The sequence below is a fragment of the Alligator mississippiensis genome, chromosome 1, assembly GCF_030867095.1.
Source record: "Alligator mississippiensis isolate rAllMis1 chromosome 1, rAllMis1, whole genome shotgun sequence".
NCBI classification, from domain to species: domain Eukaryota; kingdom Metazoa; phylum Chordata; order Crocodylia; family Alligatoridae; genus Alligator; species Alligator mississippiensis.
In genome coordinates this window covers 442919156-442938094 of record NC_081824.1, presented here as the reverse complement: position 1 = coordinate 442938094, position 18939 = coordinate 442919156, and the positions used below count along the sequence as shown (strand labels likewise).

Here is an 18939-nt window from a genome sequence, read left to right as displayed (position 1 = left end):
TCAAACAGTATCTTAGTCTATAACTGTATTCTTCTTGTGGTCCTGGAGTTTTTCTTACCTTGCCATTTTGTCTCTGTGCACCCTCCTTTTGAAGATTACTCTGCATCAGAACCCATATACCAACTTTGGTTTACCGTTTGCTGTTATTTTTACACATAGCTGACATGCCCATATACTAAAAAACTGTTCATTTTATTAATACTTTCACAGGGTGTAGAAGCTTTTAATATGTGCTCAAGTTGTTAGTTATTTTGGGCATAAAGTATTCAGATTAATTGAATGCCTTATATGATCAACTATTTAATGTGCTGTTTTTCTAGTTGTCTTGTTAATCAAAGTATAACACGCTCATTCAATTTTTACCAGCCCCTAAATCCCCTCCTGATATGGATATTGATATGGAACTTTGGGACAACAAAACAATAACAAGTGGACTTAAAAACTACCTCAGGTGAGTATGGTACTCTACATTAATTTGCATATTCCTTGTATCCTGTTAATCCTTGTTTATTAATATTATGTTACGTCTCTTGCACTCATGAAAACACTACTAAAGATGCATCATTTTGTCTTATTTAATATCCCAGCAATTTTTATTAATATATCTCCATTTGGTCATACAATCTTCTGGTTCTGTTCTTGTAGAATTTTATATTTGGAATAGAACAAGTTAATTGCTTGTAGTAATTTATACATCTTTTTTCTCACCTTCCAAGACAGAAAATAATGAATGTTTCTAATGTGTTAAATCTTTTATCTAAACAGCATACACGGCATGACATTTCAGAAATTGGTTCAAGTAGGATAAAAAATTGTAGAACTGTAAAAACATTAATTCTTATATTTTAGTCTGTGATATTGATTGTTTCAAAAGGCTAGGAAAAATGTATCCCCCAAATTAGTCAACTACCTCCAAGCATTTAACAATTAACAAATACATTTACATATGAGTGTAGATTTTCAGAAACAACCTGGGGGTGCCTCTGTGTTTGGATCCCAACTTGGGACATGTTAAAAGAACCAAGTTATCAGAGAGTGAATGCTCTAAAAGCTACATGACTTAGGGTCACTATCAGGACTTGTCATGGAAATACTAAAAGAAAGGGTTTGGCCACAATGAAAAAAAAATAGATGCCATTACTTTATCAGTACAAATCACTGTCTTTGCTTATTTTAAAATTGCAAAAGTAATAATGTCAGCAATAGCAATTTTTATCACTATGATTCAGAGATTACCATTTAAAAGAAGAGTCTTTCCAGTTCAGTATGTATCAGTATGTTAGTATCAAACTGAAGTTATTCAAGGTTGGGCACATCTACACATGCTATTAATGCACATAAAATACTGTGCAGTAAGCCTTCCCTGGAAGCATGACTACACATACACCCTGCTGGAAGCTAATCTGCTCCCAATAAGAACAACTTGGTACAGGGCTGCTCCTGCCCTACTCTGCCCCCCTGCAGCAGCCATGGGGAGTCCCAAGCTCCCCCAGGGTGCTAGCCTGGGGACTGGCGGGGGGCATGGTGCCAGGAGAGCTCTGCATGGGAGGGGTCCTGATGTGCAGGGGCCGGGAGACAGCTGCTCCTGCAGTTGGCAGAGCTCTCCCGCCACATGCACATCCAGACACACTGATGCCAGCCAACCTGGTGCTCAAGGGGGCTTCCCTCCACCCCCCAACAAGGGGCTGGCAGGGAGCTGTCCTTCTGGTGGGACAGCTGCCAGTGAGCCCCCAGCTAGGTGGGAACTGAAGACTAGTCTACTGTGCTGTAAAGTATCTCATGTAGATGTGCCCATTAAGTTCTCTAAAAGCCACATGGCTTAGGGTCACTATCAAGACTTGTAATGTAAATACTAACAGAAAGGGTTTGGCCACAGTGAAAAAGAATAGAAGGTGCCATTTCTTTATTCATACAAATCACTGTCTTTATTACTTTTGTAGTTTTAAAATAAGCAATGTCAACAATAGTGATTTTTATTACTATGATTCAGAAATTGCCTTTTAAAAGAAGAGTCTTTCCAGTTCAGTATGTATCAGTATATTGGTACCAAACTGAAGTTGCTAAGGATTGGGCACATCTACGCATACCTATTCATGTGCCTCAATAAACTCCAGTGCTTATCTCACTGAAATTTATTGCTGCTGGGCGTGCATCTGCACATGCGGTCAGGATCGCAACATGTTGAGCTTGGACTGAGCATCTCCAGCTGGCAAGGGGCCCAAGGAGTCAGCCTGCCAGCCCAGGGCTGCTCCTCCCAGTAAAACGTGCTGTGGAGGGGCTGGCTGGGGCACAAGAGTGCTTCATTGTGGAGCCAGAGAGCAGGCAGCCCCCACACTGAAGCACCCTTGTGGCCCAGCCAGCCAGGGCATTTGTGGTGCTGCAGAACATTTTACTGTGCAGCAGAACAGTACTTGTATTTATAAGTACTATCCAGCTGCAGAGTAAATTAGTTTACTCCAGCCTAAAAGGGACGCACATGTAAGTCAACTACGTAGTAAACTTCTCATGTAGACATTTCTGTTGAGACTTAAAATGTGATGGTCTCTTCAGTATTCCATCTTCAGTAAAAATTACACATGGGCTCAGCAGAGTTTTTTTCTGATTTACAGCAGTATAAGTTAAAAGAAAAGGCCTTTTTTGCTAAAGATTGCTGCTAGACCATTTTTTCTTACAGTGGCCCTGAATTTAGCTAGAAAAGATTTTTACCAGGCTTTAGCTATAACTGAATGATGCTGTGCTGTTAGCCTATAGGCAGTGAATCAAGTTGGCTGGGATGTAAATATTAGCTTCCAAACACAAATTTGGAAATGTAAAGGTTTCTACTTAGAATTATAATGACAAAAAGTGTGGGAAAAGGTTTAAAAAAGAGATCAGATTGCTAAAATCTGCTTTTTAAATTTTATGACCAGGTGCCTTACAGAACCACTAATGACCTTCAAGTTGCACAAGGATTTCATTCTTGCTGTTAGTAAGTAAAATGCTAAATAAATTAATATGTCTTCATGAAAATGATCCAAATCCATCTCTCTCAACAACCAATATTAAAGAAAATTTTCCTGATGTACCTATTCCAGTTTTGTTTTAAATGGCCCAGGGAATGACTCAAAGTACTGGATTTTAAGAGGTATGGGGTATGATTTCTTATGTTAACACAGTAGCACTTTGAACCCATTATGATAGTCCTCACTCTTATATGTGCTCTACAAGCACAATAATCCTGGGGAGCTTACAGTTGAAGTGTGTGTGTGTGTGTGTGTGCACGTGTGTGCATTTGCATGTGCGTGCATGCATGCATGTGCAAGCATATGTGTAAGCAGTATGTGTCAGCAGTAAATATAAAATGGGGGAAGGGAGGTTGCATAAAACATGCATGTTTTTCCCCCAGATCATATGGGAGAAATTCAGGGGCACATTATATGCAAGAAATACAGATCCCCATTAATTGCCATGACACTCAGTATGGTTCTGGGAGCCATGGCAGTTAACATTGCTATTACTCCTGCTCCCAAATCTCAGGATCCCTGGAGAGCCTCGTGGCTGTGCTGTGCATGCTGCATCAGGTTGGTGTGCAGGGTCAGTCCATGGTCAAACCTCTATGTGGCCCCACCCTAGTGCACAGCCTCAACCCTAGCATATGGGTTTGGACCCAAATTGTGCTCCAGCATGCCAGATCAGGACCCTACTGATTGCTGTAGCATCTTGTAAGTGCTTCATTAATACCAAATTTATTATCACAACAACTTTTTGAGATGAAGGGGTAGCATTATCTTTTCATAAAGATGGGAAACTGAGGTACAGAGAATAAAATTAAATATGTACACTATTTTATGTGTTCTATGAAGACTCCTAGGATATCATTTGAAAGGAACGGTAATATTAGTATATTAATACGTATATTAATTTATATAATACCTTTCATATTTGAGGCACAATTCCTGTTGACTATAGTTGTAATTGGAAGTGCCTAGGACTTCTGAAATCAGGTCTCAGGGTCTCAAATTAAGTATCTAGATACCTGGGAACACACAATTAGTGACCAGCTATGAATAGTTTAGTGAAGTTACTTGCCAAACATTGTGTAGGAAATCTATATGCATGCAGAGCTAGAGTCCAGTTCTTCAGGGCAGCTTTCAGTTGCTTTAACCAAGAGACATCATCGCTTCTTTTTCTGTAGTTCCCTGATTCATTCACTTTATACCTTTTGACTTCTGCAACAAATGAAGCAGGGAACCTACAAATGGCAGACTCTTCTGTTATACACCCTGATTCAACAAGGCATGTTCACCCTGTACACTGAATTAGTCTTGTTCTAAAAATTGTATGTAAATCATATAACCAAAGACTTGAATATAATGCATATGTATAAGGAGGCCAGATCAAGGGTTGCACAGATGATCTCATGCAATTTTTCTAGTCCCATATAAAATGAGTGGGATAAGCCTTAAGGGAGGATAGGACACTTTGAAAGTGGTCTTCATAGATATTTGCTTACAACAAAGGAATGGTTGCCCTCAAAAATCTTGGTGTGGAAAGGAGTGTGCCTTCATGGGCCAGGCTCCATCCACTTCCCTTAAGCTTGGCCTCTTTTGTAATGTCATTTATCCTTCTGTATCCTCATCCTAGTCTTATCTGTCTTACCTAGTAGCTTCTAGTCACCACTGCTTATCCTACTCTCCCCGGTGCTGGTCTCCTTGTCTGTAGAATTCCACAGCTCCTCAGTCTTCCTACCCAGTCCAGTGGCTTCCAGTAATAATCCCTTTTTTTTCTTTTCCGTCTTCCAGTGCCACATTTTTTGCCCAATCCACCCTGGTCTTTTTACTACAGCTCTCAAACCCAGTTTCCACCCCCCACCCACTTCAGCCTTCAGTCCTCATGCTGTTGCCTTTGCTGTGGAGTGTTCTGTCCTCCTGTCCAAGTCTGACTCTTTTCCACTCAACATTCAGATGAGACAGTTTCATCCTTCATGTTGCCTGAGGGCAAGCAAGACAATTTAGGAGAGACTGGGTCTCTGCTTTCAGTTCTGATGCTTAAACCAGGATATGTGGGACCTAGAGCAGTGGGAGACTTAAATTAGGGGGTTAGTCTAACTCAACCCTACAGCCCCAGACTAGGTATGCTTGTAACAGAATCTTCAAGGATTGGATCTGCAAAGTTCTAGTGAGACTCTACAAAGCATGCTCAGAGTGTTATTTCATAAAACTTATAACTTCATCATTTGAGTGGCTTTCCCTAGGGACTATAAATGACACAAAGGCTATTGCTAGCATAATCTAGGGTGCGTGTTCCACAACATACTGTGCTAGAGTGTTTCAAAGGAAAATTGGGGGGGGGAGGGGAGCACGACACATTTTCCATAGCACCATTCTTGTAAATACCTTCATTGTTTTAGATAAAGTTCTTTTAAAAAGTGGACTAATTTCAAAGAACTGAAGTTTGATAAAGTTTTAAGCAACTGAAACACAGAGACTCCAGTGGAAAAAGCAGGCAGGGAGCAGTGAGTGAGCCCAGTCTGGGGAAAGCATGGGGAGCACTTCCCCACTGCTCAACTCCTCCTGGTCCCTGGAAGGAGTCAGGCAGCAAGGAAGTGTGTAGGTGTTCATTTTCCTGGGAGGAATTCCCCTTTCCTGGGTCATGGATGGGTTATTTTTCTTCCAAAACTGCCATTTTTGTTCTAGGAGAAACTGTGAGCACCTGTACACATAGTTTCTCCTAGAAGAGCTACAGTTCTCCTGGTAGAAACCTGTGCCTGGCCTTAATTGTTTAAAATCTTTTTTAGATGCCTGGCAATTTAATGTATTTATAACTATCTCCATCTGCTCTCATGCCTCAATAAATAAAAGCAAAACAAGTTTTGACAAGGTTAAAGGTTACTGGTCATATACAGGCTCCTTTGAGGTCATAGATAAAATTTCCGTGACCAGGATTTTATCCATTGTTATTATTTAAGCTACAGGCAGTCCTCAGACTTACAACACAGTTGGTTCCTGAAAACTGCGTCTTAAATCGAAATGTCGTAACTTGGAACCAATTTTCCCATAGGAACAATGTTATAAATGGGGGATTGGTTCCTTTACAATGGTCGACACAGCTGCATCCAGCTGGTAAGTCTGTGGTGGTGGGGGGGGGAGGGAAGGGGCATCGCGGGGGCAGATCAGCACCCATGCAGTGAGGGAGGGATTGGGATAGGGCTAGGACCAGAGCTGGGGCAAGTGCTGCCCAGTGAGGGGGTGGGGCAGCTCACACTGCTGCATGCCACCAGTCCAGGAGCTGCTAGTGTGGTGGCTTGTCCAGCAGCTCTCGCTGCTGCTCCTGCTGCCAGCCCGAGAGGGCATGGGTCAGAGGCGTGTGCCCCAGAACCTGCATGGGGCAGGCGAAGCCGGGGCTGTGCTCTGGGTGGAAGGTGGAATGTGGAAGTTGCTGGGACTGGGGGCTATGCCCACCTGTTGGCGCAGGGCCAGCACAAGACTGAGCCACTGCACTGCCCCCAGACAAGTGGCGTGCAACAGCGGGAGCCAACCCAGCTGCCCCACGCCTCTCGGACAAGCAGCAGCTTTGCCTCAGCTGGGCAAGTGGCAGAAGGGCATGGGGGAGCGGGCGTGTGCGACTGAAAAACTTGCTGCAGCCCTGCCATAACCCCTACTCCGCTGCCCGCCAGTCCGGAGGCACACGCCCCCCCCCCCCCTCCCCATGCTCTGCCACTGCTTGCCCCGCCGGGGCAAAGCTGCTGCTCATCCGGGAGGCGCAGGGAGGCTGGGCTGTCTCCCACCGCTGCGCGCTGCTTGTCTGGAGGCCGCGCAGCAGCTCAGTCTCGCGCCAGCCCTGCACCAGCTAGGCAAGCAGCAGGGGGGCATAGTCCCCGCTCCAGTGCCTTCCACCTGGAGTGCAGCCCTAGCTATGCCCACGGGATATGCAGATCCTGGGGCACATGACCCTGCCCCATGCCCTCCCAGACCAGCAGTGGGAGCAGCTGTGAGAGCCTCTGGACAAGCCACTATATGAGCAGCTCCTGGACTGGTGGTGTACAGCAGTTCAAGTTGCCCCATCCCCTCGCTGGGCAGGACTTGCCCCAGCCCCAGTCCCTCTCTCGCTGTGGGGGCATTGATCTGCCCCTGCACGCCACTTCCCTCCCCCATCCCCCTCACCGCAACAGACTTACCAGCTGAACATAGCCGTGTCAACCATTATAAAGGCAAAACCTGCATCAGAACCTTGAAACAGGGTGTCAATTTACAAATGTCGTAAATGCCATTTGTCGTAACTCAAAAAGTCGTAAGTCAAGGACTGCCTGTATTTAAAAAAAAATTCCCAGAATGTTTGCATATGAAACATGACTATATTGTTGTCATATTTTTAAAAAGTCTTGTTCTTGTTTGTTTTGTTGGGGGGGGAGGCATTCATTTTATGGCAGGTTGATGGTGGTTTCTTACTGTAATGTATGCTGTGTGCTAGGTACAGGTATTGAAGCTGTTTTAACACATGTGCCTCTTTCTCTTTTTATTTAACAGAATCTGATGACCAAAACTACAGAGTGGAAGCGGTGCATGCACTTGTTCATAAATTACCAGAGAAAAACAGGGAGATGCTGGACATCTTAATCAAGCACTTGGTCAAGTAATTCCTTTCCACTATTCTTGTCCATATGGTGTTTTTTGTGGAGTTTGTTTTTTTCTTTTTGTTTGCCAATTTTGGTTAATCCAATCTCTGTCCTTAAAAATGACTACTTGACAATTTTGTTAGGCTTGTAAACTACTTTTGAGAATTCAGTGAACAAATACGTGCTAAGATTAGAAGTAGAATCTTAACTAGGCCCATGAAGCATCCTAGAAAGCAAGGCTTCTTGCAGACATAAAAAAAAAATAAGTGCTTTACCGAAAGAAGCAGTGCATTACTTTAGCTGGGCTCTGCAGCATCTGTATAGGTTGGGCACTTCAGTGGGTTTTTTGTCACTTTTATCTAAAGCTATTACATAAAAGTGCCACAAAAAGCCCCACTAAAGCACCTGATCTTTACATATATCAGGAGAACCGGGTTGAAGTATCATGCTGCCTCTTCTGGGTATGCACTAGGCTCAGTGAAGAAACATGCCAAATTTAAAGTAAAGCACTGTTTTTTGGGAGTTTTTTATTTGCAAACACCCCTACTGTTTTTATTAAGCAAGTCTAATTCCTATAACTTTTCCAAATTATGCTCCTAGTTCAGAAATTGAGATCTGTGATACTACTGTGCTAATAAATATGGGACTTGTCAATGTAGTCCAGAACAGTGTACTCCATTTGCTTGTTGGGTAAATGCATAACTTGGTTAACTGCATTACTAGTTGCCAGTCCTAAATTTTGCCTGTTGCTTACATTGGAATATTCATTGGTTACTTGCATATCAGTTAAGGGCATGCACAACTTAAGTGCATAAGAACTCTTCATTGCCACTGTCTACTTTCTAATGCAATTATGTTACATTCAACTGCATAATTGGTGAAACTGACTAAAAATCATCAATTTAAGTGTGCATAAAACAGCAAGACCCCATTTTCTTTGCAGAAACTATGCTAGTTAAACCATATCACACTGTGATTTTCCTGGCATTTTTATTTTGTTTTAACTTTTCATTTCAACTCATTTCCTAGTTATAGATTTAAGGTCTACAGTTCCCAAGACCACTCTTAGAGCATTTCTTAGATACAAATACAACATTTGCTATCTGTCAATCCCATGGGAAAGTAGCTGTTTTTAGTAAGAGATTGCATACTTTTTTCAGCACCTCAGATACTTTAGACTTAAACTTTGACTACATACCATCTGGGCTTGGTGACTTACTGCTTTTTAAATGGTCAGTTTACTCCAACCCTCCTTCTCAGAGCCCTCAGATTACTTTCTATTTAATGCCAGAAAAGCACATATACAGGGTGATGTCTCAGAAATATCATCATCTTACCAGGCTTCCTGCTTCTATATGCTTTAAAAAACTCCCGTTCATTTTTCCACTTTTCTAATTTCCCTTTTATATCTTACCTACTGTAATTAATCATCTTGTTTATTGACTTCTGAAACTGTTTTATCACCCATTCTTCTTGCCTTCTGGTTCCATTCATCTCCTCTTCCTACCTCTGTGTCTTTTTATGAAGTGTTGTCCATTGTCAGTATCTCATATGACATTCCTCTCCCTGTGCAATAAAATCCAAGGATACATTGACTTCAGTGAAATTGCTCATATCCTTAAAAGTTGATCCTCATATTTAAATGTTTTGCAGGCTCAGATTAATGTGATTTCAGTGTCACAAACAGCAATTGAGGACTTTGCTCTCATGCACAGTCAATGGGAGATAGGCACTTAGGACCAGATCCTGATCAGCATTCAGGGTGCTCTCTCTCACACACCAGTATCTCAAATTTAGGAGATTTGTTTGCCCTAGAAACATTCATAGATTCATAGATGTTAGGGTCGGAAGGGACCTCAATAGATCATCGAGTCCGACCCCCATTTTTTACTTATTCTAATATTGTTTTTGCTTCACTCTTCCTCTGCTGCTGCAAAGACAAAACAGGTTGCTTAGCCCTGACATAGGGTAAAACTGCACTTTAAATATAATTATTTTAATGACCATTTGCTCTAATCTAAACAGCAGCTAATGAATGTATTTAAGACTAAAGCAAGAAAATACATGATGCAAGTTGACAGGAGAGGCACCAAGGCTTCCTGAACAGTGTAAAAGGAAACCTTTCACAGCATCCCTTAGGTTGATCCAGCTTATTTTTTGCTCATCTTGGAGGCCCTTGTAACTAGTCAATAAAAATGCTGAACACAAAGATGTATCTGAACTCTTCCTTTTCCTCAGTCCTTAGGTGTCTTACTTGGGCTGTGATTTGAGGCACTTCCATCATGTTGGGATCCCTATCACTAAGAGGAGAGTTGCTATCTGAACCAGTTCATCTGACAGTGGCACTCAGTATAAATCACATCAGTGATGGTGTTGCCCATAACCTAGTGACAAGAGCATTTGCCCAGGAAGTGGGAAGCTTGGATTATGGACCCCCCATCACTGAGGGATTTCAAATCTGTGTCTTCCAGTAGTCAGAAGAGTGTCATAACCATCAGACTATGAATTAGGTTAGATGTCTTCTTCCTTCTTCCCTTCTTGAAACTGACTCAGTAGGCAGCCAAGATGCAATATTTGAAGGCCCAGAAGGAGCGCAAGATGAATAAAATGTGACTTTCTGACTCATTGAGGAGGGCATTCCCTGGGTGGGGGGACGCCTAAGTTCCAGTCCCTGCTACAAGGACTGCGTATGAATTTTACACTATACAGTCATTGGTTTAAAAGCAGAAATAACCCTTGCAGTCGTTCCGTGTAGTGCATCTCAGGAGCCTAGGAGTTTTGATGCTTGTAAGGAGGTCCTTTATCCTGCTGGCTTCTGCGGGAGAGTATGCTCCCTTATGAGCTCCATGGCCAGTTCTCCAAAGCAAAGTTCAGTCACTAATTAAACAAGCCAAATCAAACAAAATCCTGTATCCTGTCTGAGACACAAGGAGAAAAGTCCCTTTGCTCTGATCCCATCAAAGCAGCTTGGCTTCTCCTTCCAGCAAGCTGTTCCCTTGCTTCTTTCTATCTTACATTCTCTTCTCCTTCATTACATGAATGCACCACAACAGGGGGGAGCAGGGGGTGGAACAGGATGGAGGATTATCTAATAGGAATGATAATACTTTGATTTGGTTTAGTCCTTGTGTTCCTTTCCTTTCTTGTTTCTATCTGAAGGTGTCATGGAGAATGGACCTAAAAAAATCATAATGAATCTTGAAAAACACAATGCAAAGTCTTGCTATGTAAATGTATCCTAGTTAATTAGCATTAGACAAAAACTGAAGGTTTGTTTATCTGCAAATAAACTTGAGATGTCACTCTTTGGAAAAACTTCCCAGACAAATTATGCATTTGCTTTCTTTATAAAAACAAATTGTTGAGTAACAAAATTTAATAACAGCACACCCTTATGGTAGAGGCAGACTGGAGTCTGTAGATTGGCAGTATCCAAAACTTCCTTCTATGATACAGTGAGTGAAGAAAGAGATTTCCATGAGAAAGCAATTGTGCCTTAATGAATAAGGCATACAGCTACCTGTAATGCATTAGTATACTGGCCTATATCTTCTCAATACCCCAGCAAAAGTAAGAATAGGCACAGATAAAATTGCTTATCAAAATGTTCCACATTATGAGCATTCTGAACAGTAACTCTGTCCTCTTATTGCTTTTGTAAGAAATTGAGTCTTTCTACATTTCTACCTAATCATTTCTGGTTAGAAGAATATCCTTCCATTTATTAACTAAATTACACAATTTGTCACCATGGAGACCCAGGTCTGTTTTATATTTTGAGAAGACATAGTTTGTTTAAAAGGACTGTAAAACTTTTTTGTTCAAGACAGTACAAAATTATGAACTTTCAAGTGTGGACACATTTTGTATTTTTCCTGCTTACAGTTTGTACTCAGTAATACAAAGTTCTATTATCATTAAGTACCAGTGAACTTCATATACAGCTCTTGCTAAGTCATGTACAAGCTGTCTATCAGAAAGAAAAATAAGTTGGGGTCATGGCCAATAGAATACAATAATTCCAAAAACATGCTTCTGGATTGAGTTGGTCCCCAGATAAATGCATTCTCGTCTATGTTTACTTTTAAGAAGCATAAGCTGCACTTAGGTAGGTGAAACAGGAGATGCATGGAATGTAAGACTTTTATTTTCTTTCTTTATCATCAGTGCAAAGAAACAAATCATATTTTGCCTGGATCTTTATGTAAACAGAGTATTAAACTCTATGGTTGTTAATGGAAAGGGAATATCTTTTATATGCACTGGCTCGGTCCTCTCATTCCATTCTTCTCTATGCCAAGAGAATTCAGTTACCCTCTCACTACTATGTGCGTCTTGCACATACTCAAAACTCACCCAAAAGAACATTGTATGGTGTAAACCCAAGACTGGAATTCAACAACTCCTGAGTTCTGATCTTAGATCTGGTAGGATCTTTCTGTGGCCCTGGGAAAGTCCTTGAACCTTTCTTACCTTGCTTATGAAGTTTTTCCCATTTTCATAACAAGGAAAGTGCTTATGCAACCTGTTTGCCAGGCGGCAGTGATGTCAGCTAAATTTTTTGTACTGCTTTAATGCCTCTTTCATTAAGTAATACTTGTATAATATTTTAAAAACAAATTGAGCTGCCAAACTGTAAGTGCTGGGAGTTCTTACTAAACAGTAAAATATCAAACTTCATGAGCATCAGTAGTGTGGGCTACCAGAAAGGTGGGTTTGGGAACCAAGAGAAGATAGGGCCATTGTTTGTTTGTTTTAATGTCTGAAAGATTTTGGAGATAATCGTTGCTGTGCACAGATGTGGAGGCCAGCCAGATAGCAAGAGTTAAGAATAAATATGCTAAGGAGGTAGCTAATTATTATCTTTTGAAATCTCTAAAAAGGATCACGGCATTAATAGTTGTTACTCAGAATGGTAAGAGTAATTAGCAAAAAGAGATTATGGTAAAAGGGAATGGTCCTAAAGCAAGACGAGGAAGGAAGATGTAAGCAAATACCTTTGTAACTAAGCCTTTTATGAGCAAGGCTCAATGCAAGTCAACATAAACTCTTAGTTAACATATGAATAGGCATTAATTTCTTGTCATGAAAATTTTCCACTGCTAGAAATGTTTCTGGCAGGGGGAGCAATACAGTTGTTAATTCTGCCCCTGCTCTTCATGCCTTCCCAAGATCAGGTGGTCTCAGTCTGGGGAAAGTGTAGGGAGCAAGGGGACTAGAGCAGCCCCCACTGGCAAGGGGACTAGAGCAGCTGCTCAAAGCCCCTCATGCAGTCCTCAAATTAGGAATTACAATCTGGGGACCAGGCAGGGAGCAAGGAGTGGCCTCCTCTCCCCTCCTGGTATTTGGGAGGGGTGAGAGCAGCTGCCTCCTACATCTTCTCCATACCACAGTGACTCTGGTCTGGGGAAGGCACAGGAGCCTTTCCCTTCCACTCAACTTCTCCTCAGACTAGGAGGAGATGAGCAGCAGCTGCTCTCCATGCCTTCCCCAGACCAGAGTGACTTGGATCTCAGGAAGATGTGTTGAGCATTTCCTCACTGCTCAATTCCTCTTGGTCACCTGCTAAACTAGGTTCTTGGAACACTTCAAAGATTGGTTTTCCCTGTAGCATATCCTGTCAGGAGACAGGATATCCTCATGGAAAGCTACTTCCGATAAGATATAGTACGTTCTCATAATAAAGGAACTAGAGGTCCATCAGGGTGCTTTTTAAGTAATGTATAATTCATGTTAGAAATTTGTGGAAGCCAATAGGAATAGTCAAAAAAGTTATGACAAATATATAGTGGATAGGTCTATTAGGGGCTATTAAGCACAGCGGTCAGGGGTATAACCTCAGCCTCACAACATCCCTACACCTATAACTGCTACTAACTAGGGGAGTACAGCATGGATGAATACTTCTATAGTGGAGGGATCACTGTACATCCACCCTGTTTCTCAAGCTCTCTCTCTCTCAAACATCTGTTAGTTGCTACTGTCAGAAACAGGCTACTGGGTTAAAAAATCCTTTGATCTAATGAGTAGTACAATTTTTATGTTGGGCAATAGAAGCCATATCTCTAGTTTTATCCTGTTACACTGAAAATTTCTCTCTTAAGCACTTGTCTCCCTGTATCTGAAGCCAAATTACATCAGCTGACCATTTCATTGGACAGAGGATTTGTTTTGACAATAGACTGGGTGCAGTCAGTGTTCCCAAATTATGAGCTTTTTGGCACCTTTTACTGTTCGCAGTGACACCATGTCTAATGCTCAGAAATTTTTGAGTTTATAGCATTTCCATTGAATAAAACATTATTTTTGCTTTATAAATGTGGCAGCCCTCATTTCAGTAACTTAGTGGTTTATTTTGTAGATACAATGGTTGGGCTCCAGGTGGCTGTCTGCTCCCCACTTCTAATAGCCATGGCATCTGGCATTTGGCAGCAACTGTGACTCTTTGGACTATAGGCAGTCTGGTGTGTGTTTTTCATCTGAGCCTGCCAGGGGGAAAAGTCAGGGCACAAACATGAGCTGTAGAATTGAAAAATGGTTAAGAAATGGAGATGGCTGACTACAATTGCCCTACTGGCTTATTCCAGGATCTATGCAGGGAGCATGGATTACAATTAAATTCCTCTTAAGAAAAGCTGGAGAGCTAGAAATGGCTACAGGGCCAGGATATTGAAAACCATAATGGTGAGCATTTAGCTTAGCAAAATTGGAAATTCCATGCCAAAATGATTAATTTAATAACATATGAGGAAAAAAAAAATGTTCAAGAGAAACCAACAGAACCTTGATGAAATAAATAAATTAGGTCAAACCTCTCCAAGCTTTATTCAGGTTCTATATGGATTCAGGCAAACATAATTGAATTAACATACACTCAGTTCATATTTGTGAAGTTACCACCATAGACATAAAGTTTAGAGACATTTGTTTTTGTTACGGAGAATATAAGAAAAGAGGGGGTTGACATGATGCAGATGAAACCTGTACACAATGACGCCCCCTGCCCCCCCCCACCCATGAGAGAATCACAGCCCACAGGTTGAAAGCTTCTTATCTATGCATATTCAAGCCAATCTTTCTGAGTGCGTCTCAAATTGTGGTTTAGTACATTTCCCCCCCTGTTCTTTACTAGCTATTAATTTTGGATACTCAGGGTCTGAACATACAGCCCATTTACCTTGGAGTAGTTTACTGTAGATTTTACTTTGGAATAAAATTACACCTATGTCCAGATGAGACAGATGACTACTCTCTTGGGTGACTGTCCAGAGTAGATTGTCTTTTATTAGTAAATGTTTAGGATTGTGAATCCAAAAAAGCTGACAAAGCCAGTAGGGAAATACATGGTGCCCGAGCGAGGGTCTAACAATAGAAGGATGGGGATGAGGAGGGGAAAGCAACTAGGTTACAGGCAATACAATGTTAGCCAACTAAGCCCGGGGGTAAAGGGGAAGGGGAGGGAGGGGGTTTGCGACGCTGAGAGAAAAAGGAGATAGATACACACAAACCCATTACAATGGTCCGCAATGGTGGAAGAAGTGGTCCAAAGAAAAAGTGTCTCAGTCGATATAAAGTCTCATCGCGGGGGTCCTCTTCAGGTGGAGCAGGGTCGTCCATTGTTGAGCAATCCTCTCAAAGTGAAGGTCCATCTGGTGCAGAGGGGGGGTTCAGGCGGTTCCCTCTGGGTCCGGTCTGGCGGCGGTTCGTCTGGTGGGGTTGGTGTACTGGTGGTGGCCCGTGATGTGTTCCACGTAGATGTCACGGGACCAACGGATGGTGTCAGACACCATGAGGCAGCACATGAGCTTGGCGTAGTGGCGAGAGATGCGGCAGGCATGCAGGATGCTCTCATTGCTGGGGTCCCAGGCTCCGAGCGTTACCACGATGAGCGCGTCGACCATCACATCGTAGCCGCGGCCCCTCAGGATGTCGGCCAGTGGGGCGTACTTCTCCTGCTTGCGAGCCCGGGCGTCGGTGAAGGCTTGGTACCAGTTCTTGAAGGGGATGGTAACGTCCACGATCACGACCTTCTTGGCCTCCTCGTTGGTGACGATGATGTCGGGATGCATCTGGCTTTCACAGCCCGGGACAGCCGCAGCCCGGCCGCAGCGGGGGAGGCCCTCACCAGGCAGTCCTGGACAGCGTTGTGGCGTAGCTGCCAGGCCCTGGCGTGTGGCTTGCAGCTACACAGCACATGGGGGAGGGTCTCTGACACATAGCCACACCGTCAGCACCTCTTGTCCCGGTGGCCGAAGTGGACAGCCCCCATTCAGAGGCAGGCAGTTGAGGCGGGCACGGTGGAGGAAGCACCAGTCCACGAAGCGCGTGACGCTCCCGCTGGGCATGAAGTGGTTGCTGGAGTCCCACTTCAAGGTGATGTCGAAGACCTTGCCCTAGTCGGGTTTGGCCCTCAGGTCACTGGCGTACTTGTTTTGGACGGCGTCCTTCAGGAACCTCTCCAGGAAGGTCCTCGTGGAGGGTGTCACTGTTACGGGGTCAGCGTGCAGGTCTGGTTGCAAGGAGACTCCCAGCTCCCGGCGTTCCTCGGTCCAGGCACAGCCGATGCGCTTCCTGAGGCGGCGCGTGGTGTTGCAGGCTCGGCTCCACAGTGAGGCAATGTCCCCGCCATCTCTGCTGAACCCTCCAGCGAGCCGCTGAGGAAGGTGGCCAAGTCACGTCTGGTGGGCTGCCTTCCAATCCTCTTGCGGGCAGTCTCCTCAAGGGTGCTGGTGGCGATGGTACTTACCATGGGGTCCGGGCAGGTCAGGAGGTGGAAGGTGTGGGTGACCACCGCGATGTAGCCGAGGTCCCCCATGCATAGTATGTTGGCACCTCCCTGCCGGTAGGGGATGTGCAGGACCTCATTGCTGGCCCTTAGCGGCAGGTACAGCCACTTCTTGAGTAGCTGCTGGATCTTGGCGTCCGCCTTCTTGAGGGGGGTCTTGGAGGCCGCCAAGCCTCTCAGGACGAACGCAATGTGGGGAATAAGGAAGGTGTTCACCACGTTTATCTTCTGCCAGGGGGCCAGCAGTGATGAGTCCAGCTTGTAGGTGTCCTGCACGATCCCGTTGATGGTCTCCTCCAGCATCTGGTTGGCCCGGTGGCCGGTGGGCATCCCCAGGTGGCAGTAGGCCTCACCGTCATGCAGGTGCCTTATCGCCTGGCCCTGGATCATGAGGCTGGAGTCCAGAACATGGCTCTTCTGCCTCTCATCGATGTGCAGAGAGGCGCATTTGGCAACGTTGAAGCATAGGCCCATCCACCTGGCCGCCTCGGACATCATGTCCAGCATCTGCTGCAGCTGGGTGGCGTTGGGGGCGAGGAGAACGAGGTCGTCAGCATAGGCCAGGACACTCAACTTCTGGCCATAGAGGTCGAGCCCGCTGGGGCCTCCTGCCACGGCTTGAAGGAGCGGTTCCAGCCCTGCCTCACCCCCAACCATATGGGGATCTCCACGGTCTCCCTGTTGGTGGCATGGACGGTCGTGGTGCAGCTGTGGTAGAGCTCTCACACCAGGTCGATGACGCCGTCCGGCAGGCCCAGCTCACGGAGGGTGCTGAAGATGTGGCAGTGGGGCATGGAATCGAAGGCATTGGAGATGTCCAGCCACGCCACCACACACTGCTTCCTGGTCCTCCGGGCATTGTCCAGAGCCATCTGGAGGGTGAAGTTGTGCTCATAGCAGCCCTCCATCGACATGAACCCCTTCTGGCTCCGGCTGACAGCCTTGCCGTTCACCGTCCAGTCGGTGATGCAGCCCGCCAGGCAGCTGGCGTAGAGCTTGGCAACGGTGGAGCACAGGGCGATGGGTCTCCAGTTGCCCAGGTCGGTCAGGTTTCCCTTCTTGTGGATGAGGACCGTCATGGTCCTCTTCCAGATGGCGGGCGTGCGCCGGATTTCTCTGCACCTGTTGAAAAGAACAGAAAGAACAAGGCAGCCCAGGTCACGCTTTTTGAGGAGACTGTACCTGATCCCGTCCCTGCCAGGGGTGGTGTCCCTGGTCCTCTTCAGGTGGGCTTCCACTTCCTGCGGCGTGAAGGCTTCCTCGAACCCCTCCGCCAGGGGGACAGGGGTCAGTGCTCCAACGGTCGCAGGGCATGGGGCGGTGGCTTCTGCTGGGGGGTTGAAGACCCTGCTGAAGTAATTGAAAAGAGTCTCGCGGGGGACCTGGCAGAAGGCCGAGGGTCCCTCCAGGATCTCTCTCACCACCTTGGAACAGTTTGCCCCAGTACAGCTTCTGGATCCGGGAGGCTGCTGCCGGGTCGTATTGCTGGTGCCTGGGTCACCTCTGCGGATGCAGTCTGTGGTCCTGTTGTGTCGCCGGTCTGTTGTTGTTCGCTCAGGTTGGCCGGGCCACCGAGGCCTCGAAGGCCTCGAAGGTGGTGGTCCGGGAGAGCTCCTCCAGCCAGAGGGTTTGCCACAGGGTGGGCATTCTCTGCCGTGGGGAAGGCTCTGCACCTGGAGATCCTGGCACGCTCGGGGGCCAGAGGGCACCCAGCGGCTCGGTTCCTCCGGGCGGCTCTGAGATCCCCGGCGGGTTGGGGGCCTTGGGTGGCCCTGGGGGTCCGGGAGGAGGGCTGTCCGGTCGGGGCGTCATGTCCGGTCAGGGGTCCCTGGGCGAAGGCCTGCGTGGTGGCATCGCTGGAGCAGGTCTCTCCATTGGATTGTCCCTGGAGGTCTGGTCTGGTGGGACCAGACCTAAGTGCCAGTGGAGCCAGTAATAACATATATGAATTGTGCAAACATCCATCCTGAAATGAAATAGCTAAAGCTGTGGACACTCAACTAGTCCAGTGGTAGGACCTATGTTGATGCAGTTGTCCAAAGCATGACTTTACTCCAAAATGGAGCATGAAGTTTTTTATCATGTGTGTGCTTCACCTTTATCCTAAAGTCAGATCATTCCAAGGTAAACATGTTGCATGTCTGCATGCTCAGTAACTTTGTAGATATGCAGAATGGCCATGTTCAGATGAACGTGGATGTCTGGTTCCCCTGGGACAAGTAGCAGCAGTGCACTTCGTGCTGCAGCTACTTGTCCCTGGAGAATGCATGTGCTGTGTACGCTTTGGCGCTCAGCAAGTTACCCTGGGGGCAATAGGGGAGGCTGGAGCCAGCACTGTGCTGGCCTCAGCATCCTCACCTGGGGCTTCTGGGGCTGCAGAAGTGGTGAGCCTGGCTGGCAGCCACAGCCAGCTCCAGGCAGCCTATCTCTGCTTTTCAGCGGTATGCGCTGCCCAATGTGTTTACTTTTGTCATCTCACAGTACTCAGTTTTGCATAAGATGTGGCACTGAACAAGGAACTCCAAAGGAAAAAAAATAAACTGGATCTCCTAGTACTTCA

The 18939-nt window shown here is 45.4% G+C and overlaps 1 protein-coding gene across 6 annotated transcripts in view; it reads left to right on the top strand.

The window, feature by feature from the left end:
- ARHGAP42 (Rho GTPase activating protein 42) overlaps nt 1–18939 on the top strand; it is a 338856-nt gene that overhangs the window by 278419 nt on the left and 41498 nt on the right. For all 6 annotated transcript variants that reach the window (XM_019482041.2, XM_006274137.4, XM_019482040.2 and 3 more), the window contains 3 exons: nt 367–451; nt 2910–2968; nt 7506–7611. In XM_019482041.2, the coding sequence (XP_019337586.1) occupies nt 367–451; nt 2910–2968; nt 7506–7611 (250 nt within the window). The remainder of the gene's footprint in view (nt 1–366; nt 452–2909; nt 2969–7505; nt 7612–18939) is intronic.